Source organism: Euprymna scolopes, chromosome 26 (genome assembly GCF_053919585.1).
Source record: "Euprymna scolopes isolate OS-2025 chromosome 26, ASM5391958v1, whole genome shotgun sequence".
In the NCBI taxonomy this organism is placed as follows: Eukaryota; Metazoa; Mollusca; class Cephalopoda; order Sepiida; family Sepiolidae; genus Euprymna; species Euprymna scolopes.
Genome location: NC_136507.1, coordinates 98,816,036 through 98,841,781, shown reverse-complemented (window position 1 = coordinate 98,841,781; position 25,746 = coordinate 98,816,036). Strand labels below are relative to the sequence as shown.

At 30.5% G+C, this 25,746-nt stretch overlaps 1 protein-coding gene across 16 annotated transcripts in view; it reads left to right on the top strand.

Annotated features, from left to right (window-relative positions):
• Positions 1–25,746, top strand: part of LOC145248306 (endophilin-B1-like) — a 407,921-nt gene that overhangs the window by 333,631 nt on the left and 48,544 nt on the right. For all 16 annotated transcript variants that reach the window (XM_080110211.1, XM_080110210.1, XM_080110204.1 and 13 more), the window contains one exon: positions 15,114–15,214. In XM_080110211.1, coding sequence (XP_079966337.1) covers positions 15,114–15,214 — 101 coding nt within the window. The remainder of the gene's footprint in view (positions 1–15,113; positions 15,215–25,746) is intronic.

Below are 25,746 nucleotides of genomic sequence, written 5' to 3'. Positions count from 1 at the left end.
TGAGAGACTAGTAGCAGATGCACCAGCCCAAATATGACACCAATACTCCATACATGGGCGAATGGTGGCCTTACAGAGGTAATGGATACTTTCAGGGGTCAATAGCTTTCTAGCATGGTAGAGAGAACCTACCTTTTTTGCAGCGGTCCTGGCAATGCTCTCAATGTAATTGTTCCAACTCATGTTTCCTATATATAGTAGAACATTTATCATTGGGTAGTTTACCTTTAAAGTGTTTTTTAAGCTCCTTACATTAAGTGGCTTTACGCTTTGTCTCCTTATTTGATATATTACTATCCATATAATATTGATTTCATCTGCATTATGATTCCTCCATGTTGTTATATACAACTGACCTGCCGACTGTACAATTTGAACCTAGAACTTGATTCTTAGTGACCACTGACTGCTAAACTCCAAGATCTTAGTCAATATACTCACATTATCTGTAGAGATGAAAATATACTGTGTTACATATATTTAATAATTTAATTAAGATATATATATTTATTTATATATATATATATATATTAATTAAATTATTAAATATATATAACACTATATATATATATATATATATATTTAATAATTTAATTAATTTAATAATCATTATAGTAAATAATTATGTCAGCCCCTTTAAGAAACTCGTTTCTTATCATCGAGCACTTTCAGTTGAAATAAAGTCGGTTAATTTAGCTCTTATGTGTAGATCATCATATAATGATTAGATCACTCTGACAGATGTTAAAAAGCATTTAAGAAAAAATAAATGTTTAAAATTCAACGGCATTTCTCACGGTTAATGTTAGCCGAATGGATTAGGCCCTTGTTAATGAAGTTAGAGATGGCTTCTGTCGCCAGGTTTGCATCTACTGACTGATAATCATGACACACTGCACTGATGATTCCCAAAAGGATGAAACACTAGTGTCTGTATGTATTTAATAATTATTATAGTAAATAATTATATATATCTCGCTTTACATCGAGCTTTTATTGTGCTCTCCGCTTAAGGTAGCAAATAATTATATTTAATCAATACTAGCAGGCCGCCTGATATTGCCCGATCGTAAGATATGCGAAGATAGCCGATATGTTCACATCATCTGTAGAGATGAAAATATACTGTGTTATATAATATATATCTATATATATATATATATATAGAGAGAGAGAGAGATCTCACTTTACATTGAGCCTTTTATAAATGTTTCATTTCAAGGGAAAGAATTTTACATTATAGTTTGACACAAACTTTTATCCTTTTCGTCATAGTACTCTCCCCTTAAGGTAGTAAATAATTATTTTTAATTAATACTAGCAGGCCACCTGACATTGCCCGATCGTAAGATATGCTAAGATAAATATGATATTTTAATTCATGCATATTAAGTATTTTTTATTATAGAAACAATTCTCTATCAATTATTATATAAGAGTGGATTTAGGCCTTGATGAGCGGTGACACTTTAGTATTATAATAATAATAATGATGATGTTTAGTGTTATTTATTTGTAATTTTATGGTCCGATTTTCCCATGTATATGCAATAGTAATTGATTTAATAAGGAAAAAGTAAATTCCCAAAACCTGTCTTTAAATATCATGTTCATTAATTTCCAATCAAAGTAATTTTAATGAAAACCAAAATACCTTAGCTAGCTATAAAGAAAGCTATACCGACGAGGCATACAAGTAGTCATAGAGAGAAGGGGAGGGGTGACCTCCTCCTCCTCCTTCTCTCTTTCTATAAGGAATAATACCTCGGCAGATATGTCACAGTTTACTAATTTTCGACTGAAATTAAAGTCTTAAATATTCATAGTAGTTGTGACATGTTGGGTCACGAGTGAGTCTAGTACAAAAATGATGTCAATTCTCAGTACGTATAATGTTGCTTACGAAGCTGATCTGGCACTATCCCAGGTGGGCTTGTGCCAAGTCAGTATTTCGGAAAGAGAGAAGAATAAGATTATTAATCCAAGGAAACTGAGGCTATTTTTGTAACTCATCCTGGATTCTCCTCTCCCATAACTAAAAGTAATTTTGTGTGACATTTTTTTTTCTCGGAGGTGGAGAGAGATACTACTTTACTATCTGCCTTACAGGGAAAAAGTACCTTCTTCCTAGGCAGCATTTCTAAAAGGGCAAGAGACAGCTTTATTACCAGTTGCCTCGTGGGCTCTCAGATGGAAGTGACACTCAGACTGTTTCACAACTGATCCCATAGAGGAAAGAGAGACAAGGTGGTCAGAAAAAAAAAAATGATTATCAGGAAGCAATCAAACTTAGTTCATTCCATTAATTATTCTCAATCTCCTCATAATATTCTTCATCTTTCAACTGATAATCATTTCATCTTAGTAACTATTATCTTTGACTAGCTTTTAGCCTTGGTAAATGGGGACTCAGTATATATATATATATATATATATATATATATATATATATATATATATATAGCAAAAAATGGTAATTAGTAAAAACCTGAAGAGTGCTCAATACTATTGCAGAGCAAATATATATATATATATATATATATATATATTTATTTATTACCGTTTTACCTGCTTAGTTATGCATGTTTCAATTACCGAATTGTATCAATGATCTGACAATTTCGTCAGACTTTACAGAAATAATTATGATGAGGCAAAAAGGATATTAGGAAAAGCACAAAAATTTTTTTATTTCTTCTACTCTTTTTTCCTCATCATAACAATTATTTCTGTAAAGCTGACAAAATTTTTGGATCATTAATATGCTTTGGTAATCGAAACATGCATAACTAAGCAGATAAAACGGTAATAAAGATATATACAAGCCCCCCCCCCGCCCGTTTTCAGCAGTCAATGGTTGGGCTTTTATCAGACAAAGGTTCTATTAACTTGTATTTCACCTTTTTTCTTTTTTTATTATTTCTTTAGTCATTCACAGACTGTTTTGCTATACCACTCTTCAATATGGCTAGACTGGCATCATCCCAAGTCAAGAATCAAGTCTACAGCTGTCTAGTTGATAGTCGGCAGTTCTACTCCCTAAGCTATCTATCCCTTTATGTAAACAGTGTTACTTTTAGATTGATCTATTTGTTTATTTACAAAGAGCTTTGCATTATGCTAAGTAAACAGCAGGCGATGATCAATTAATGAAAGCGCTTTACACCAGAAAGAGGGTGTACGTAATCATTCACAAGCAGACTGTTTCGCTGTATCACAGCGCTTTAATATATTTGGGCTTATAGAAGGAATATATATTTTTAAAGTCTATATAACCTATTGTATCATCCAAATTGTTTTAGATTACAAGCTCAATGAATTTGTTTTCAGCTTCAGGACATATGTATTGATTTATTTGCATTGCAATATATATGTATATATAAATATATAAGTGAAGTTATCTCTTTGTGTGTGTGTTCATTTCCCTACCAAAATACTCTGTCAATTTTCAGTCTACAGACTCGAGATTTCACATAAGAGGTATTGAGATTTGGGAAAATCTTTTTAATCAGTTTTCGGCCAGAAATTTGGCTGTCAAAGTTCAATGATTTGACCTTTGAAAGCTCTACCAAACTCCTCCGCCAATTTTGGATCTAAACACTTGAAATTTTAGGTGTAGGTTACCTGGACATGAGTCAAACTTTTTAATATATATATATACAGATGCACATAAAGTTAAGAACAGTGCATAAGACCCGAGCAAAGCTGGACTGAACTTCTAGTATATATATATATATTAACAGAAAAGTGCTTGTTTCATCCTTTAAAGACTCCTCAGTCTAGCTATATACAAGTAACCTTTCAACAACATGGTTTGAGTTGTAGACCTTATATCGGATAACTCAACATCTACATCCATGCACCCAACGATTCAGTTGTACAAATGGGAAATATAAATACTGCATTTTTTTTTTATCAGTATGACAAATTGTCTCAAGAGAATTCAATCTCATGGTTTGACAGGGGAGAGAACCTTTGCATTACAGCTTTTAAATCAAAACGGATAATTCTTTCCAGAGTGCCCTCCCTATAAGAGGGTAAGAGGGACAATAATTATAATTTGATTTCTATTATATAAAAGTCGCTTTGTGTGTGTGTGTGTGTGTGTGTGTGTGTGTGTGTGTGTGTGTGTGTGTGTGTGTGTGTGTGTGTTCTTTCCTCAAATGTACTGAAATGGCTGAGCCTATTTTTTTTACAAATTTTGCACAAAGGTAATTATTTATGTCTGGCAGTGTTCTCAGATATGATTTGTACAGAAATTCATCTGATAAGTATCGAAAATTGAAAAAATCCGATCCTAAGAATAGTCTTCCTTTATTATAGATAAAAAAAGAATTTTTATAGAATATTTTACATTTCACTGGCTAAGGGAGATAATTCTCAGCAAATCAAGGGAGATTCAATTCTTAGTAAATCATTTTTTCTTTAAAAAAAGCAAAACTGTTATCATTTAAAGATAAAGGTCATTGCTAGATTATGAAACTACAGATCGAATGATCTCCAGTTCCTCACCATTTCATTTAAAATTTTTCTTAATATTTTTCTTAATGAGTTCAATTTATGATAAACGAAGAGATACCATTTAAAATTGCCACAAGTCATTTCTTCATTTGCATATTTTAAAACTAAACACTAATCAGAAGTGACTTTTCTGGGGCATTCATCTTCAAACCCAAATATCAGCTGAGGTGATATTGTAAATAAGCACAGACGGAATTTGATGAATGACTTCATCAGTATTATTTATTTATTTTTTGTGGGCAAATTATTCCTCATAATATATAATAATCAATAGAGAATTGATTCTATAATAATTCATACACAATCTGCATAAATTAAAATATCATGTTTAAGCATATTGTATGGCTGGGCAACGCCGGGTGTCAAGCTAGTAATTAAATATTTATATTCACAGATAAGTGCTTGCTTTGTTTTATATGATAGTTATTGCCCACGTAGGCAATCAGTGTTGGCATTGGTTTCCCAAATTCTTTTCAAAATCGATTAATTGCAAGAGGGGACCACATAAAAGTTACCATCATCCGTATGTGAAAATGGTGCTGTGGAACCAAGTGGATTTGAACCTGGAACACTCAGGTCATCAGTTTGTGTCATTATCCACTTCCCCACTTATCACATGCCTAAACTCACAAAAATGTACCAGAAGTTTGAAGATTACATCAGCTGAAAAAGTTGACAACAGATAAGATAATAGTAGCCGAAATAATCCATTATGAATCCTCATCTCAATAATTGCAGAGTAGAATTTCCGAATGTTTGCCATCTTTCATCATCTTCCAATATTTTTTTTTTACGCATCATGTGGAACAAGAGTCAGTGTTCACATTGTCTGTCGGCTTATTTCCTATTAATAGATTAGATATTTTTCCCAATCTTAAAAAAAAGCGTATTTATTCCTCTAGGGTTTTTTTTTTTTTTTTTTCATATCACTAAATTAACTTTTTTTTTCTCATAAATTTTAACATGACTATATTTTAGTGTGATTGGCCACAATGTTTTTTTTTTTGCTTTTCATAATTTTCCACTAAATTTTTCATAGTGCCATGTTTCGTTTAGTAGTGACTGCTTCTACTAGTGTGTTGAATATTTTAGTATTTAGATTAGTTATCAAGTAATTTAAATTGTTTGCTTTTTATTTTGTGTTTAGAATTCAAAATGTTATGTAGGCTTTTTTTCTTTCTTTTTTTTTTTTTAAAGCATGATACACCATATAAAAATGTGTGACTATATAATAAAACATGTACTACGTTTCAGAAATTTTTAGATGAGGATTGATTATTCGTAACCTTTGGATTCTTCAGACTACTGCTCTCATTTTGAGTGTCATTTTCACAACGTTTCGGCCGATGTAGCCTCCAACCTTCTTCAGGTGTATTTTGTCAAACTCAGGAATCTTTCTGTCAGATTCGGGAATCTGCACAAAATATCAAACGAAACTATTTATTTAATCCACGGGAATAGCATGTTCTTGTTCCATCAGCCATGATCAGGTAGAAGTCTTAAGTAATTCGCAACTGTATTCTTTAGTGTCATCTGCACTGAGAATTTAACCTTCAACCTCCAAAAGAATGTAACTTAAAACTGAATTTTATTAAGTACTTTATCCACTACACCACGGATCCATTGTGAAAATAACATTCAAAATGATAACATTAGTCTGAAGAATCCAAATAATACAAACATTTACTATTGATCATAACTTTTCATTCTGAAAGATAAAAAAATTATTTTGTTTCTTGCAAAATTAAAAAAAAATTTCTTTCTTAAATTATATTTAAAAAAAAAAAAAAGCGATGATTTAATTGAATTTGATTTGTTTGTATCTTTTTAAAGAAATATAAATTGTGGAAAATTTTTAATTTTGTTTACTTAAAATACTTCACGTGCCACATTATTTCGGATACCCCGCCTTTTCCTAACCCTAAACTCCTGCTCCCTCCATAAAAATGCCACTGATGAAATTAATAATAAAATTCACAATCTTTTCTACAAACTAACCATATTTGGTACAAATAAACTTCAATCCATGCCTTACTTGTCCACCAAATTTAAATCATGAATCTCCAACAGTCTTTTTATCACTGTTCAATGATAAACATATTTATTGTCAATAATTCTGACACAGTTCAGGAATAGTCTGGGAATGTTTCAATTGACATCTTTGAGATAACCCATGGGTAAAACCCGAGGTTGGAGGGAAGGTCCAGTGACTATAAAGCCTATTCAGTATCACACTTCCTACTGATGGAATGATCACCAAAATATCCCCATACATTATTATTGACTGTCGAAAAAAAAAAAAAAACCTGTTGATATTCACAAGTCCAATTTAATGGTCAAGTTAGACATAGACTGTTTATTTTATTTTCCTGAAATTTTGAGATGAGGGCTGATTATTTAAATTATCTGGATTTTTCACACTACTATTCTCATCTTGAGTGTTATATTCACGTTTCGGTTATTGTAACTTCCGATTTTCTTCAGATAATTCCTGACTTCAACAAGATGCACCTGAGGAAAGTTGGAGAGTGCATTGATCGAAATGTTGTGAAAATAACACTCAAGATGAGAATAGTAGTCCGAGGAATTAAAAAAATATGAAGCTTATTTGCCCCTAATATAGTTGACTAGCAGAAGAGATTGTGAATATTATTAAGGATTCTATGAGTTTTAGTCATTTATGTACAAATTATTATGGAATTTTATCCAAATGATTTCAACTTATTAAACTGTAAATTTGTATCAGCAAAGTCGGTAGATTATCAAATATTGATGAACAGATTTGAACAGATTATCTTGTAGAGGAGATTAAGATTACTTAGCATATTTCAATCCTGTGTGTTTATTCACTAAAAGTTTCTATGCAGCACCGTTTTATCTTTTATAGCTGAAATAATTAGCCATCTTATTTTTATCTCATGATCTGATATTTTAAACTGAATCTGTCGTCTTTCTTACATTTTTTGTGCGTGTGTGGATTTGCTTATTCAAATTGACTGATAAAAAATTTAATTTTCCTATTTTCTCCTCTTATTCCTTATGATGTCTCAAACTGTGACCATTTTCTAAGTGGTCACCTGCTTGCAGAAAAGTTGCCCGTCCAATGCGGACGGCAGATATTGAAGAGTTCCATTCCATCAAATTACCACTCGCTCCCATGTTGTCAAAGATGATGATGATAATCATCACAGTTGTGCTCCTAAGGAGCAGAGGTCACTTTCAAGCACAACAAAAATAACAATTCCACGGTTATATTTTATATACAAAATAATTTATTGTGAATAAAAGTTGCAACGTTGCGTTTTTGTAGAAAAAGAAAAAGCAAACTTCTAAATGCACTTTTTTTTTCAAGTCTAGGCGATTTTAGTTTGATGTTTTCAACCCGGGTTTATTCTGTGTCCATCTTTTAATGATATAGAATCTGGTGGCGAGCAAAAAGGAGTCTCTTAGCTAGAAAATTCAGCTGATTATATTGTGTTGAGAATCCAGCAAGGCAAACTGGTATTGCCCGGTTCTCTCCAAACTTGCTCTCATTGCCACTTCAGGAGAGGGAGGAGTTTCTCCTCTCACACTGTGTCAGATTATTACATCATCTCTCTCTCTCTCTCTCTCTCTCTCATTGAAATAGAATTTATTCCAGTTTATCCAAATTCTGGGAAAAATGTTAGTCATCGCCGTCTATTTACCTCCGGCGACCCACGCCGATTACAGTGCCAGTACATGATGAGGAAAACAATTTTTTTTTTTTCTTTTCTCACCCAAATTCGTTTTGTACTAATTGAATTGCAAGTCTCTTGTGTGTATGTTTTTTTTTTTTTTTTTTAATTTTAGAAAAAAAACAGTTTTACATCAACCCTTTTTTTTTTAATCCAATAATATTGTCACATTATGTTAGCAACTCTATAAAATAAATAGGTGACGATTAACTACACAAGCAATGGTGTCAAATAAAAAAAATGTAGCTTTATACATAGCATATGCAAGCACAAAAATTTATATTTTGTTTAAGCTGTGTAAAGAATCCTTTAATGGTAAATAGATACATTTCTCTACTGAATCCTTTCTATTTCAGTATTGAGGATAGCGAAAAAGATGGCAAAAACAAATATGGATATTGTTGAAGAGAAATGCCTGTTATGAACAAATTATCAGGACAAAAAAAAGATGCTTGGAAATTCTTTTGAGAAATTATTGAATACTGAGCTTTTCATGGAACCGTGAAAATTTACAAGTTGCAGAAGCACTTACTGGTTCAGCTAATAAAAATTGACAATGGTATGGGATGCTGTGCATAAGACGGTGATGGTTAAATCTGCATCATCTTCAGGTGTTGCTGCAGAAATTTTGAAGGTTCCAGGTGAAACAAGCATCGAGATAACAAACTTAACAAATTGGATCTTAATAGAGGCTGCGAAGAAAGGGCTGAAATCTTTGTGCAGTTGTCATGTATCACAAGCTTAAAGAAAAATCTCTAGAGAGACGTAATTACAGCGGTTTAAAATTTCTGAAAGTGGTCGAGATAAGAATGTACAACAAATTTCAGGTTAAAAAACGTACATGCCACATAAGACCCGTTTTGATGTAAGAAAAAGTATCCTGATCCTAAAGCTGACCTTTTCTCTTGATTAGGCATCATTTTCATGTACTATAAATTAATGGTGGGACAATTCCAAAATTTTCCTAGTTCCGATACCGTTACCGATTTTGTTCTATATTCCTGATTCTGATACAAATACTGATTCCGATTCTTGTAAAATATCTTAATGTTTAATAAAAGATGTTCCCCTCCCCCGTGTAAAGTCTGCATATATTGTGCAAAATATAAAAATATACCTAGGAAGGGGCGGCGTAGATACAAGAGTAGATCTTTCTAAATATTTTCTCTAATATTTTCCTTGTAATTCATTGAAATATTGTGAGACAAAATTTGTTTTCCTTTCATAATAATTCTCATTTACATTTCGTGGGCCTTAATTCTATTTGAAATTTTCATAAACGATTAAAAAGAATCAAAGATTGGTATGCAAAATAAGAAAATCGTTTTCAGTATAGCCAGTCCCATGTCAAGAATGAGCATCTATATAATAATGTGACTGTTTAGAAAACCTTTCTTAACATTGTGAAGGGTATCTGTTAACTATTCTCTACCTTCCCTCTCTGAAGAAATGTTGATGATTTTTTTTCTCATAATTATAAAGATTTGGCCAGTTAGACTGATTTGGGTTAGTGTAAAGAATAAAAATAAATAATGATGACAACGAGTAGTAGTAGTAGTAGTAGTAGTAGTAGTAGTAGTAGTAGTAGTAGTAAGAATAATAATACTAATAATAATAATAATAATAATAATAGTAAAAGCAGTAATAATAATAGATTAACAGCTTTTAGCTAAATCACTCCCCCCAAATTCTACTTTTTTGAGATGATTGCATTGCAGAAAGAAAAAAAAACAATTTTAGAATTTCGAGTAGGAAAGCAGTTTTGCACATAAATTTAACATAAATTGATAATCATTTCCGGTCCATTCTAACTTTTTAATCTTGTCTAATCACTCAAAAATCAAAACAAAATATTGGTAGAACATAACATTTTTGATTGATTGTTGACATTTATGTGTTTCTTCTACCAGCGTTTTTTTTTTTTTTTTTAATTTTCGATTTTGAGTGGTTTGCAAGTGTCCTTATGAAGGGTTTATGGACAGCCATTTTTTTTTTTTTTAATTCTAACATGATAATGTAAACATTGAGTTTGTTTTGAACTAAAAACATGTTTTAAAATAAGTTTAAATAAAAATAAACTTATCCAAGTAGGTAGAAGAGTCTTGTCTTTGGTAACATTTATTTGTTGCATATTTGTTTTTCATCTCTTTTTTTTTTTTTTTCTGTTACAGTAATAAATGCCAGCAGAATCTCATTCTTTGGGTGGAAGGTTAAGTTTAAATGTAGATATAATGTCCTTTTAATAAAAAAATTGCTAAAGATTTTTATTTATATTTTTCACTTGTATCCAAAGCCAAGAAGTACCAAAAACATGAATTATTTCAGAAAAAGCCGATGGCAGACAACGACTGTTCAGACAAAGCCAACAAAATTGAAAAACCTTATCCAGAGCATTTTAAATATTTTTAACTCCTTGAAACATTTAGCGAATATGTACTAAAAGGTTTACAAACAGGTGTTTACAGTAATGTACAAAAGCAATAAATTAGAATCTGAGAATCATGTTAAATCTGAGTGAGATTTATAACACATTCTGTCGTCCTTACTGCCATGTTTACGTGAAAAACTTCTAATAAATAAATTCATTTCATTAAGGAAAAAAAAAAGAATCGTTTTAGAATCGGAAATTAGGCTCCAATTTTTCCGATTTCAATATCAATTCTGATTAATTGTCCCAACATTACTATAAATCATATTTTATTATTATTGGTTATGAATGAAAAATACAGAATTGTTAGTTCAAACAATATGTCTTCTTAACCCTCTTGTGTTGAGGGTCATCCTCCCTTTTTATATTTAAACGGTAGTCTGCCAACATGCCAGGGTTTCATTTTCTTTTAAAACGTTTTGCCATCACTGAAATATCCTGATGGAATCTGTCGCCATGTTCATCACTCGCATGATTAAGATTCTTTGCAAAATTCTTCAAAGTGAGAATTTTCAAAAAACTGTACCTAATTCAACAAAAAGAAAGTCAGAAATGCATTCTACATACCATTGTGCATATAAAAATGGCCACAGATATTCTGTACTTTTTTTTAGTGTTTTTTGAGCAGCAAGTTTGATACAGATGAAATGCAGTTTGGTTTTATGCTATGTTTATCTTGTGATTAATACAAGAGAAGTATCTTGCTAAGAGGAAGAACCTGTATTAATCTGTTGGGATTTAGAGAATGTCTTGACAGTGCCAAGAGATTAGGATGGGTGAGTTGTTGATGAAGGGCATTCAATGTACAAGAATGCATATAAAGACAGAATTAAACGGTTTTTACTCTGAGAAAAATTTCAAAAAGGACACTCTGCCCTGGGGAAAAATTCACTCTGGAAGGATTTCTCTTATACTGACAGAAGACAGGAAAAGTTGAGTATAGTCTCAGAACAGATACTATACTGGATACTATTTTTAGTCAATTTGCACAGCACATTTAATGAGTACATCAGATTTCTGTATTGAGTTCATTGTTTTTTATTTGTATCTTAGAAACATTGTTCAGAGAGTTCTGTATGGACTGTCGGAGAGAGATGTTGTATGCTGATTTAGTATATGCATGTGAAACGATGGAAGATTTACTTCAAGACTTGGAAGAATTCTTTGGAAATGGAATGTTACCAAGACCAAAATGATGATTGGTGGAAAATTCTCAAAAATAGAAAGTTCCCCTGTTCAGTCTGTGAAAAGAGTCTGATGCAACTCGGTTTTCTGTGGTGCTTGTAAACATTGGGTATACAAGAAGTACGTTGGAGTTACATTACATTTGTGTGCAAAAAATGTAAGGAAAAGGATGAGAACTCTGATGTGGAGAAAGTATATTTGGATGGTGAGGTTATTCAGAAGTTTTATGACATTGGTGATACCATTTGGAGTCCATGGAGGAACAAAGGCATAAAAATACTGACATTAAGTAGTTATAGAATATGATGATCTTGATTTTTATAATTTGTTGGAATTATTTGTACTCAAACTTTGTAAGGTAATTTGCATAAAGCCACTTATGCAAATTACCCACTATTACTTGGAGTTGCTTGCAACAATAAAAAAGAAAAAAAAGATTAACAGCGAGCACTTCTCAGGAATTACTCTCTTTTTCTGCAACAAACAGAAACTCCTCCAGAACAACTGTTTTGGAAACTTTAACCTTTACTTGTAAATATACGTATTTTAAATACAAGAATTTTATTGTGTCATTCTTTCTCAAAATTAACCAAGTTGTTCGGATAACAAGGAACCAAGAAAAGAGAGGCGCGTTAGAAATAAAAAAAAATTTCTAACAAATTTCAAGATTTAACTGTTTTGTTTGTTCACAGACAAAACCTGATATTTTAGTTAAAAAAAAAAAAAAAAAGTGTTACATTTGATAATAAACGCTGTTATTGGTTTAATAACGATTAAAAATGATCAATGGATGAAGAATGAAATTTGACACATTTATTAAACAAATTTATACATTGGAAAATGACTTAGAAGTCGTGGGATACAAAATGATAAAGATTGCATGTCACTTTTATTTGTCGTAAACTATCATAGCAGTTGTCCAGAATTCTACTTAATTAAAAAATACAGAAATATCTTTGTACATATCTGTCATGGAACAAAAATATCATATTCCATAAATTATGTAAATTGATAAAGCATTTTTTTAAACAATTTCTAGCGATTACTAGTAAACCATAACCATTACAAGGCTGATTTTGATCTCTCTTTCTAAAGAAGTTATTAAGGGGGGATAACTACCTTTATTTTTTAAAGAGCTAGACACACATCATCATCACTTCTTCAGAAAATTTGATTTTCTTAGCTTCAAAAAAAATACTTGATCAATTTACATGATTTTCAGAATATGACCGGTACATATATCAAAGATTTTTCTGTTTTTTTTTTTTTTTTTTTATTAGGTTGATTTCTGGACAAGAGCCATCACAGCCAAACTTATCTCAAGGAAATAACTCTCTCTTCTTGGTTGGGTGCAAGGGAGATAACTAGTCTTTTGCATATTTCTACTGTACACTCTTTAACCCTTATCCTTGAGTGGCCTCTTGGCCTTGATAATGTGGTGATGCCTTTGTAAAAAAAAAAAAAAAATATTATATTAGTACCTAACAGAAAGCAAACATTAGAAAAATATATAATGACTTTCTCTTTTTTTTATTTTTAAATAAAATATTCCTACATCTTTATTTAAGAAAATAAATGGTATATGTATTTATTTTGATCCTTATCTTTTCTGTAATATTTGCATTTTAATACTAATGTTTTCATAATTATATTTTGTGTAATCTTTGATTTGCAGCATTTAATCATGAATAAAATATTTAAATTATAGTATAGAAATTAGAAAGTCTAATAACTATGTGTTTTTGTTTTTTTCTGTAAAATAAATTATTTATCTTAAAGAATGAGCAAGGTTTCGACTTTAACAAGTTTTCATCAGATTCTAAAGTTGTTTTTTTTTCTTTTTGTAAATTTGTTTTGTTTCGATTTCCTGTTGGAGATATGAAATCCCTGGTGCCTGTGCAGGTGTTAATCATGTTTGATTTAAATGTCTTGTGCCACACATGGCTACCCAAAATGGGTTAATAAGTTGAAATATTGACACTTTGAAAACATCCTTTCATATTTGGATTATAGCATAGAAATTAGAAAGCCTGACGAAGACTTGTTAAAAAGTTGAAAGCGTTGTTATTCTTTAAGATAAACAATTTATTTTAAATTAAAAAAAATCATTGTTATTTGATTTTCTGATTTCTAGACTATAATTTAAATACAAAAGGATGTTTTCAAATTGCCAATACATGTAATATATTGGTACTTTGCAATGTATGTAATATGTTAATTTTTTAAAAAATATTTTATCCTAAAATATTTAATTTCTTTATAAATTATGTGAACAGTTATTTAGTTTGGAAAAAAACAAAAACTTTGTATATGATTTTATTTGTTTTTGTTAAATGACGAAAAATAAAAATGATTATTTTATTTTAAAGTTAAGGACTGGTTTTTATAAAAATTATGGAATTACAATAAAAAATAATTATTTTTCCAATAAAAAGAAAAATATTAAATTTTTCTAAAATAAAAATAAAAAGGGGCTACCAATTACATAAAACATTTTGAATTCTGTTTCAGAATGTTTCAAATCAAGATATTTTGTATGATTTAGATCATACAGAATACTGTTCTCATACTGGATGTTATTCTCAAAATCTTTCGGCCAATGATCCTATTTACTTGCTTCTCCATGAAGGCGGTCCTGGATATGACCTAAAACTATATCCGATGGTGAGGCCCCACCTTGCGGACCTTGGAGCCACCCTTTAATTGCCATTGCTCCCAGATCCACTCTGACCCGGAGTGGTAGTACCTGTTAGGATCCCAACTATGAGTTAAATAGAATCTGACTTAAAAAACAAATATACTCCATTAAAAATCGTTCCTCAAAATAACTAGATTCGGCATTAAATAACCTGAAAAAGGTTGATATGCCGTAAAACAAAAACAACCAACCATCTCCATGAGGGCAGTTAGACATGAGATCGGCTTTTAATTTGAAGAAAATCCAGTTCCCTCAAAAGGGGCACTCTGGATAGGATTGAACCTTTAACCTCCATAAGAGTGTAACTTTTACAACTGAATTTTACCAAGTACTTTATCCACTGCGTCACCAATCCTTGTGGACAAATTCCCAACAAGTTTCACCAAAGGTTAGATCATTGTGCAAATAACACTAAAGATGAGAACAGTAATCCGAAAAAATTTAAATGATATAAATAATCCACATCCTAAAAAATTCTGAATTGTAATGATTTTGTTTTGTTTTTATATTTTATGTAAATTTTAAAAAAATATGTTTTCCAGTTATTTTTTTTATTATTTTTCAGGCCCATCATCTGCGCTGCCTAAATGATTTCATTGAAGCCGAGATGAATTATTATGCTCAATGTCACCAATACATGGCGGATTTGCGTAAACAAATGGGCAGGTAAGACTTTATCTTTTTTTTTTTTTTTAAATTTTTTTTACATCGTTGGCAAGCATCGTTATCCAATTGTTTGTTTTTATAATGTGTTCAATTTTGTTTGTTTTTGTTGAAATTGGATATTAATGATTGGCTGACCTCCTGATTTGCTTGATCCAAATAATTTTGAAATGTCGGATCCCATAAAAGATTATTTTCATTGAAGATAACATTATAGTTTGCTAAAATCATGTTACAATACGCTTTCATCTTAACTGGTTCTACGAGATCAGGCTGTTTGAAAATACTGGCTTCCTGACCTAAAATGCATCAAACATTGATGTTAAGGATTTTTTTTCCATATCGTTAGCAAAACTCAATCATGTTCTACAAAAGCAAAAACAACACTTTTCTTTTACAAAACAACCAAATCAAATATTTGAGTATATAAAGAACTTGAATTATAAAAATTTTCCAAAATTACCTTATTCAGGATTAAATAATCCGAGAAGAGTTGACATGCCATAAAACAACCAACCCTTAACATTATGAATAAAAGTTTGAAGCTATACAGAAGTTGAAGCTTAAAAACTTTTTTTTCTAAAATTACTGCATTACCAGCATTAAGTAATCTGAAAAGGGTTGATATGCTGTGAAAGAAAACAACCAAACCAAAATCAAACTTCCATCTTACCCCAGACTCGTCTCGGTATGTAGCCATTCTTCTTTGACCTCATTCTCCAACAAGTAATGCTTTACACTCTCTCGACCATATGTACAAGGGACATTCCAGAAGTAATGTCTCCTATTTTTATTCCACCCAAATGGATCAGAAGAGATTGCAAATTGCATTGTTGCGATACGTTATAATTACTCATGCATAAAAAATTTTTAATTTTAGTAACTGATTGAATTTTGAAGGTACATTTGATTGCAAATGTGTTCAACTAAGAGACATCTTTTGAAACAACTAGTAAATGTTAATTTTATTGTCACCTACAGCTTAAAATAAATGATGAAACCTGTGTTCATAATCTTTGTTTTTATCCCACAAATGTTGTATTTGATTGATCAACAAGAAAGTTCTGCTTTTGAATCTAACTTTTGATGGATCAGCGCATTGTGATCCAGAAACTTAAAACAAAAGGAAGTATGGAATATTAATTCCTCCTTTCAATTAAAGATCTGTTTCCCAAAATAGCAAACAGGAGAGTTGGTGATTAATTTTGATATTTTTAATTTTTGTTATTTTTTAACAATTGCATTAACAAAGGCTGGAAGACATTTTAATTTCTACATTTTCTTTCATTTTTTTTTTTATCATAAAATCAAATTTCCTATATCCTTACCATTTTATTTCTAATTTATTGTAGCCAAAATTATTTCTCTTTAAATACAGGGTGGTCATTAGAAAAGCTGGAAATTTGTCAAATGGTAATTTTTTTTTGTACAAAAAAGAAAAAGTTTTTTAAAGACTAATATTAGAATACACTTACAAATACTCAAAATGTTGTCTGTGCAACTCAAAGACGTGTATAAGACAGACATAATAAAATTTAAACAATAAAATTTACAATCTCAAATTATCTGCTTTTCTAGTGACCAACCTGTAGTTTTCACAAAATAATTAGCTTTTTACAATTTAAATATACTAGACTTTTCAGCTCAATAAAAACTGGAGAAAGTTATAGCCCGTTGACTTAGAATAAGTGATTTATGCCAAAATTGATAGCTGAATATGGTCAACATTGTACTCAGTTTTGTATTAATTACTAATTCTATTAATTCCTAACTATGCATCAAACAGATACCATAATACTTAGTTTGCTGCACCTTATCTTAAAAGGTCTATACAAAATTTCAGCCGGATTGATCCAGTAGTTTCCGAGAAAAGGTGGAATAGACAGACTAAGAGAAATATATTAAAAAAAATTATTTTCTCATGCTCACTAACTTAGCTATAAGACTTAAAATTATATCTTAAAATAAACAAAATATTATTGAATAAAGTAAAAAGCATACAAACTCATAATAAATACAAGATACGATACAATTTAGAACAATTCTATGAATCTCTTGTATTTTTTTTTTTTTTGTAGTACATAATAATACAGGTGTTATACAGATTTTCTGGCACCGTTGGTTCTATCAACTAATCAGATTAATCGTTTTGCTGGACCATCAGACTTCATTTTCATATTTCATCAACACATCTCTAACCCACTAATTATATACCTATCATGTCTCTAAACCATTATTTATACACCTACCGTGTCCCTAATCCATTATTTATACACATACCATGTCTCTAACCCATTGATTATACACTTACCATGTCTCTAAACCATAAGAGATGTCTAGAAATATAACACCTGCGAAACATTATGATCAACTTTTTATTTGATGGAAATAGGCCAATGTCTGTATTTAGCACAATGGCTACCACTTGAATTTGCCTGTAGAGTCATAACCAGGAATAAATTTAAGCTAATAACATACAATCCCAAAACAAATGGAGACTACCACCAGCAGGTATAGTGTAAGCAAATTGATCTGAAAATAAATTGTACCAGTATGTGCTATGTCAAAAATCAAATTCGTACTTATGCAGAATAAGAGGTGTGATATCGTCATAATTTTCTGGGTAGTTCATATAAAACACAGGAAGGTGCCAAACAAAGGTTTTTTGTGCAAATGCTGGCCAATTTTTTTAATGAAAAATATGATTTCTGTTATTACAAAGATAATTCAATGAAAAATTAATTGAAAAGATCGAAACGATATTCTTTATGCTTGAAAATGGCTGTTTATTACAAAAGCAAAGAAGAAAAAGTTATTTGTAATGTTAATCTTAGTAAATAATGTAAAACAATCATTTTTTGTTCAAAACAATCATCTCCAATCGACCTATTGTACTTACACTATGATTTTATTTCTTAGAATATGTAATTATGCATTGTTTAAAAAATACCATACTGTTAGTGATTTTATATACATTCTCTTGATTATTGTTACAAAATAAAAAATCTAGCAATAATTGCTATGATGAAATCGATTTGCACTTATTTCACATTTAATGATTTGTATCAAATATTTTTCCAGCCTCTGTTTTTCATTTTTTTAATGTATTGATATGCTAATGCTTTTTTTTCTGCTTTCTTCTCTCTCCCTTTCCTCACTCCATTTCTTCTCTATCTTCCTATTCTCTCTATATATCTATCTCTTCTATCTCTCTCTTCTCTCTACCTATCTCTTTTCTTTCTCTCTCTCTCTTTTCTCTTTCCTCTTTCTCTCTCTTTTCTCTTTCCTCTTTCTCTCTCTTCTCTCTTTCCTCTTTCTCTCTCTTCTCTCTTTTCTTTTTCCTCTTTTTCTCTCTTTTCTTTTTCCTCTTTTTCTCTCTTTTCTTTTTCCTCTTTTTCTCTCTTTTCTTTTTCCTCTTTCTCTCTCTTTTCTTTTTCCTCTTTCTCTCTCTTTTCTTTTTCCTCTTTCTCTCTCTTTTCTTTTTCCTCTTTCTCTCTCTTTTCTTTTTCCTCTTTCTCTCTCTTTTCTTTTTCCTCTTTCTCTCTCTTTCCTCTTTCTCTCTCTTTCCTCTTTCTCTCTCTTTTCTATTTCTCTTTCTTTTCTATTTCTCTCTTTTCTATTTCTTTTCTCTTCTCCCTTTTCTCTTCTCTCTTTTCTCTCTCTTCTCTCTTTTCTCTTTCTTTTTTCTCTTTCTTCTCTTTTCTCTTTCTTCTCTTTTCTCTTTCTTCTCTCTTTTCTCTTCTCTCTTTCTTCTCTCTTTTCTCTTTCTTCTCTCTTTTCTCTTTCTTCTCTCTTTTCTCTTTCTTCTCTCTTTTCTCTTTCTTCTCTCTTTTCTCTTTCTTCTCTCTTTTCTCTTTCTCTCTCTTTTCTCTTTCTCTCTCTTTTCTCTCTCTCTTCTCTCTCTCTTTTTTTTCTCTCTCTCTCTCTTCCTTTCTATCTCTTCTCTGTTTCTATTTCTATCTTTTCTATTTCTTTCTTTTCTATTTCTTTCTTTTCTATTTCTTTCTTTTCTATTTCTCTTTCTTTTCTATTTCTTCTCTCTTTTCTCTTTCTTCTCTCTTCTCTTTTCTCTCTCTTTTCTTTTTCTTCTCTCGTTCTCTCTCTTTTCTCTTTCTCTCTTTTCTCTCTTTCTCTTCTCTCTCTTTTTTTCTTTCTTCTCTTTCTCTCTTCCTTTCTATCTCTTCTCTCTTTCTATTTCTATTTCATCTCACTTTCTTTTTTCTCATTTTTATTTTATTTTTCTATCACTTTTTTTCAACTGGGCGAAGATACCTAATTCTTTTCTCTCTCTCTCTCTCTCTCTCTCTCTTCTTTCTCTCTCTCTCTCTTTTCTCTATCTCTTCTCTCTATCTCTTCTCTCTTCCTCCCTCTTCTCTCTATCTCTTCTCTCTTCCTCCCTCTTCTCTCTTCCTCCCTCTTCTCTCTTCCTCCCTCTTCTCTCTTTCTATCTCTTCTCTCTTTCTATTTCTATCTATCTCATCTCGCTTTCATTTTTCTCATTTTTCTTTTCTTTTTATTTTTCTATCACTCTTTTTCAACTGGGCGAAGATAACATGGCAAATCGTTTAATCAATTTCCCCCCCCCCTTTTAAAACTATTTTTGTTCATTTAAAAATTAAAAAAAAAATGATGAGTTGCTTAAATATTGCACTTCATTTTCTCAAATAAGCAAAATGGATTTTCGTTTCTCGATTGTACGTACAAGCATTACATGAATTACATTTTTCATTCTGGATTAAAGGATTAAAGATAATATATTCTTGCAAAACACTATTAATTAAATCCATTCCACTTAAAAACCCCTGATTTATTTGAATAAAACTGAAAAACAAAATAGTCATTGATTTTTGTTTTTGTTTTTTTCTTTTCTTTATTTATTAAATAAAATTCATTTATAAAATTTGGTATCGACAAAAATGTTCAAATTTATATTTTTTAAGCAATAATTAAAAAATGGCATCAAGTATGATTTTTATCAACATATAAATGCATAGTGAATTGTTTATTTTAAAATTCAAGAAATTTTCTGTGTTGATATTGGCATGAATACATTCAAGGGAAGCAACTCTACACTTGCATTAATTAATATATATGTTTAATTGCATATAATAATTTCTATGCCATTACCTTATTTATATAAATTGCAAGTAAAACCATATGAAATTATCACGTCAGCCATTTTGTATTTTATATGAAAATATTTCTTCGTAATTCTCCATATTGTTTGTCAAATATAGACATCTGCTGTGTACGATATAAGCAACTCTGAGTTGGTTTTATTTCATCTTTTTGTTGTTTTTGTTTATTTTTTATTGTTGTTAATTGTTATGAAATGAATGCTTGTTGCTGTCTTTAATCCTTTATTTTCAACGATTTGACCATGGATTAATGTTAATTTTTCTTTTTAACAAATAAACAAAAACAAAACATGTCAGCTATGATAAATTCACTAACTACTAATCTCTTATTTACTAACATTTTTTTTTTATATAGTCTTTTATAAAATCTAAAAATGTGTTAATCCAGTAAATCTAATCAATACTAATTAAAATTATTCGACTAACAAGATAGTGCAAGGGTTTAATTTTAGAAATTTTACAATGACAAAAATTGAATCTTTACTTACACATTGAATCATAGGAAACTAATACAAAGGTTCATTTATACTTCTTGTTGTAGATGTCATGAATTATGCCTTATTTTTTATTATATATATATATATATATATATATATATAATTATTATTATAAATATTTTTTAATACCTACAGACACTAGTGTTTCATCCTTTCAGGAATCATTAGTGCAGGGTGTCACAATTACAGCCGGTCGGGAGATTCAAACCCGGCAACGAAGCCATCTCTGACTCCATTAGAAAGGAACAAATCCACACAGCCAATGTTAACAACGAGAAATACAGTTGAAATTAAAACATTTATTTTTAAATGTCAAAACGGTGATAGTAATCATGATCTGCGCGTGTAAGCTTAAGTGACCCACTTTTGACTTCAACTTAGAGTGCTCAACAATAAGAACCGAGTTTTTAAAGGGGCTGACATAATTATTACTATAATTATTTTTTAATACCTAGAGACACTAGCGTTTCTTCCTTTCAGGAACCATCAGTGCACAGCGTCACGATTATATATAAAAATTCAGTCAGACAAAAACCGCGGACTATTTCATTTGAAAAGGTCCTATTGAGTTGAAATAAATTTAAAATGAAATTTAGCTAAATTTTTGGTTCATTTTTTTTCTTTTAACTTGATATATATACATACACACACATATATATGCACACACATACATATTTCATTAAATAACGCAGCACTTTTATATATATCCTAAAATAAGTTTAGTGTTAATTATCTCTGACAATGGATCAAGGTAGAATGTATTCAGGTCAACAGTGACTATGACGACTATATCAGCCAGTTCTTGTCTGAAGAAAGAAATTAAGAAGATTGGAAAGGATCCAAACCAAAATATGTAGGCAGGGATTGTCTGTTATTTAATGAAACCGGCCTAAAGGAATGAATGCAGCCTATATATATATGGCAAGTGTGCTACAGAAATTTCTGTTTTAGTCCTAAAGGAACTCATCAATCTAAATGCATGGATTTAAATATGGAGATCGTTTTTATAGTTAAACTATGCAAAGTGTAAAAAATCAGTTTAACTATTCCCTTCCTTTAACCAATGTTTCTCTTTTTGTTAACAATAGATTTTGATGCTTTTCACCTCTAAATGGATCCAACAAACAATAGGTGACCATGCCCCCTTCCTGATATCCTGAGTTATATATATAAAATCAATTTTTCAAAATCAAAATAGTGCTGTATACACAGAGGGATCAAGTTTAGAATCCTTTAAATATAATTGGTAATAGTTTTTGCCTCGGTGTTGAATTTTGTTTTGAAAACATGTATATGAACTCAAATTTATGATGGAAATTTTTTTAGTAGTTTAAAAAAATAAAAAAAACTATTTACATCATTAATATCGTTCACCATGCTGCTAATTTTTTGTTCAACTACCATTTGCATAAGTTAATTTTGCTGTTTGATGTAAATTCAGAACAGATATCATTAAGAATGAAAATATCTTAATTACAAAAGTGAGACAGATGTGTTTACTGTGCAACATTAACCTTCATTAACAATTCGACTTGTTATCCGAGTGGCTACGGTGACAACTTTGTTAAGTGTTCTCTCTTTGGAGGCACAGGTCCAAATCTTATAAGTTTTTTGGGCTTTTGGGGTTTTTTTTTTTTTTTTCAGCCCAATGGGTTAAAATACTGGTTTATTTAATGGTATTACTCATGCAAATAATATGGGATATAATATATTGTCAAAAATAAATAATATGATATATTATATACTCTTTACACTCTTTAACCCTTATCCTCGAGTGGCCTCTTGGCCTTGATAAGTGGTGATGCCTATGTAAAAAAAAAACAAACAAAAAATTTAGTATCTCTTTTCATAGTGCAAAGTTAAAAATGAGTAGTGCTGTTTAATGAAATTGTATGCATAGGGTGTTTTATTTATTTTTTTTTTTTTTTAAGGTGTCAAATTTTTTATTAAATCGCAGAAAAACATTTTCTTTATACAAGTGTGTTTTATTCCAAACATTGATTTTTGGCATTTATAATTTAAGGGCGTGAGGCCAGGACCCTCACCCCGAAAAAAGAACTCTTCCCTACAAAAGCATCTATAAAGTTGTGGATGGCCTATGCCCCTTCAGGGGCTCAAGGCTGTGGTCGTATTTAAAATTTAAAAACAATTTCGGGCATATGGCCATTGTGGCTTGGGCACATATGGCATAATTTAGAGGTCCAATTTTCACACATTCTACACATTAAATTTAGGCTGTATTTTGGCATGTCGACTGCTTTTTTCCAAATCGTCTATTGCATCTAGTTTACCAGCAGACACATAGGGCTTTAAATATCCCCAAAGAAAATAATCTAATTGGGTTAGATTGCATGAACAAGGTAGCCACTTGACAGATCCATTTCATGAAATTATTTGATCATCAAATGTAAATAAAATAAACAGTTCTAAAATGCTACTCAGATGTTAGTCTCTTCAGGATGAATTGCTAAACCGAGCTGGATTCAAAATAATAGATAGCTGCCAAATCTGCAATTAAAAAATATAGTTGTCGATTTAAAGTTTGCTTCCTGTAAAAAGAACACCCTACACACACACACATACACACACAGTAGAACCCCGGGATACAGCATTAAAAATTAGTAACAGATGTAGTCTCTATACTCAAATGCACAACATGCAACAATTCGTAAATAGGTACTACCAAACACTAAACAGTAGGATCAACTTACACAAAAGTAATATAAAACTTCTGAACAACAGAAAAACTCTGTTTCACAACACATTCACTAATGTAACAAGGGTAGATTTAAAATCATGTCGATATATATAAACAGATGATCATTCCTACTTCCTCACACAAGAAAAATAATCTCATAATAAAATTCACGTCCAAATTAAACAAGCTATAAAATAACACACATGAGCACACAGAGCGTTTAACAAAAAAACGTGATATTTTCAAATCAGTAACTGCCTGAAGATAGCAAACATGCTACAAACATTTGCAACTTTCAAACATCAAATTTAAACACCAAATACGAAAAAAGTAAAAAAAAAAAAAATTAAAAAAACTTTTTGTAAATATTAAATAATAAAAAAAAAATTTAATGTTGGTAGCCTCACTTTTTTAGCTTTTTTATATTTTTCTGTTGCTGGATCTACAATATTCTTTGCCCTTTCACAGACACACACACACACACACACACACATATATATATATATTCTTTATTTGTTTTTACATAAGCAGTAATATGTTGCTACACAGTCATGAGCATGTTTCGGTCAGCTAGTCACCAGTAACTAGAGACCTCTTCAGGTGATACAGCTTATATGAAAGCAAAGTTTGTGATCTTTGCTTTCATACAAGCTATATCACCTGAAGTGGTCTCTAGTTACTGGTAATTAGCTGACCGAAACATGCGCATGACTATGTAGCTACATATTACTGCTTATGTAAAAACAAATAAAGAATATACCCTGCTCTACTTCGGTATTGAGCACTCTTGTATTAACCTCGTTATACTTCATTGATTACTTAACCTCTGGAAAACAATAACCTCAAATATATATATATATATATATATATATATATATATATATATATATATATATATATAGCTTACAAATTGTATAAGCTATGAGGACAATGCATTACTATATTTTTTTGTTTCAGACGCACATAAATGCATTTTAATTTTATCATACGTTATTATCATTATTATAATATTTTTTTAATTTTATGTTCTGTTTCTTGTTTGTGTATTTACTTAAATGTTGTGTGCATCATTGTATCAATATGGACTCCAATAATGCAAAACATTTCATCGACTCCTGTTCCCATTTCAGCATTCCTGCTGATAACTGATATCAGCGCTCATCCCTGTGTAAGATGTAGCCACCTCTTCCTATTCCTCCTCCTCCTCCTCAGTCACATTGGTATGCTATGTGTCCTTGCTGGTTTAATTTAGACAAAAAAAAAAAAAAAAAAAAAAACACTTAAAAAAACCCTGCTACCAACTCAGCTTACATCTTATCAGTAATTTCCAAATGATTGCTTGCTTTTTCGTTGGTGAAATTGATTTCTGCATTACTCCTAAGCAAGTTTTTTCTTTAACTTAAAATAACGTTAAAAAGGTTAAGTATAGCAAGTTGGTTGATATATGCAAAATAGTGAATTTAAAAAAAAAAAACGAACATATTCAAAAAAAAAAAAAAAAAAAAAAAAACTCATATAGAGTTGTGAAAGTTTGGAGAAGATTGCAAGGGAGATAACTAATAAATCTTAATTTTAACAAAGGGGAGTAACCCTTTCCTTTTGTGTCGAAAAATAATAAAATGGTGGGGTTTGTGTTATATCTCTTTGTTAAAATTATGATTCCATCACTCCACATTGGACGTTTCAAATATGAATAGTTTTTAGCCACAATTTCACGTATACCAGTCAACTTGTTATAACAAATTATATTTAATTAATTTTTTTAATGCTAAAACAAGATTTTAAGTTTTTGGACAGTTTTCATATAAAGCGACCATACATGAGGAAATTACCTATATTTCTAACTTCATTTTTCTTATGTCTCTTCTCTGTCTACCTAGAAAGCTAGCTATTAACTACTAGGATTTTACCCTGCATTTTATGGCTTTTTCCATTCTCTTTTCCCCAACTGTGCTTTTTCTTTTCTTTTTCTGAAGAATAACTTTTATTCATTTTTTTTTCTTTTCACCTTGGTGCTTTTTCTTCCTTTCCAATATTTTAAATTCTATCCACAATGACTTAGTACTTTCTGACAATGTTTGTAATCAATTTCGAAATCCTTCTTTTTTTTTTTTTACTTTTGAATTATTTTTTTTATCAAATTATTCTATTTTTCATTTATACTTTCTTCATTGTATTTTATTTAAAACACTGACAGTTTAA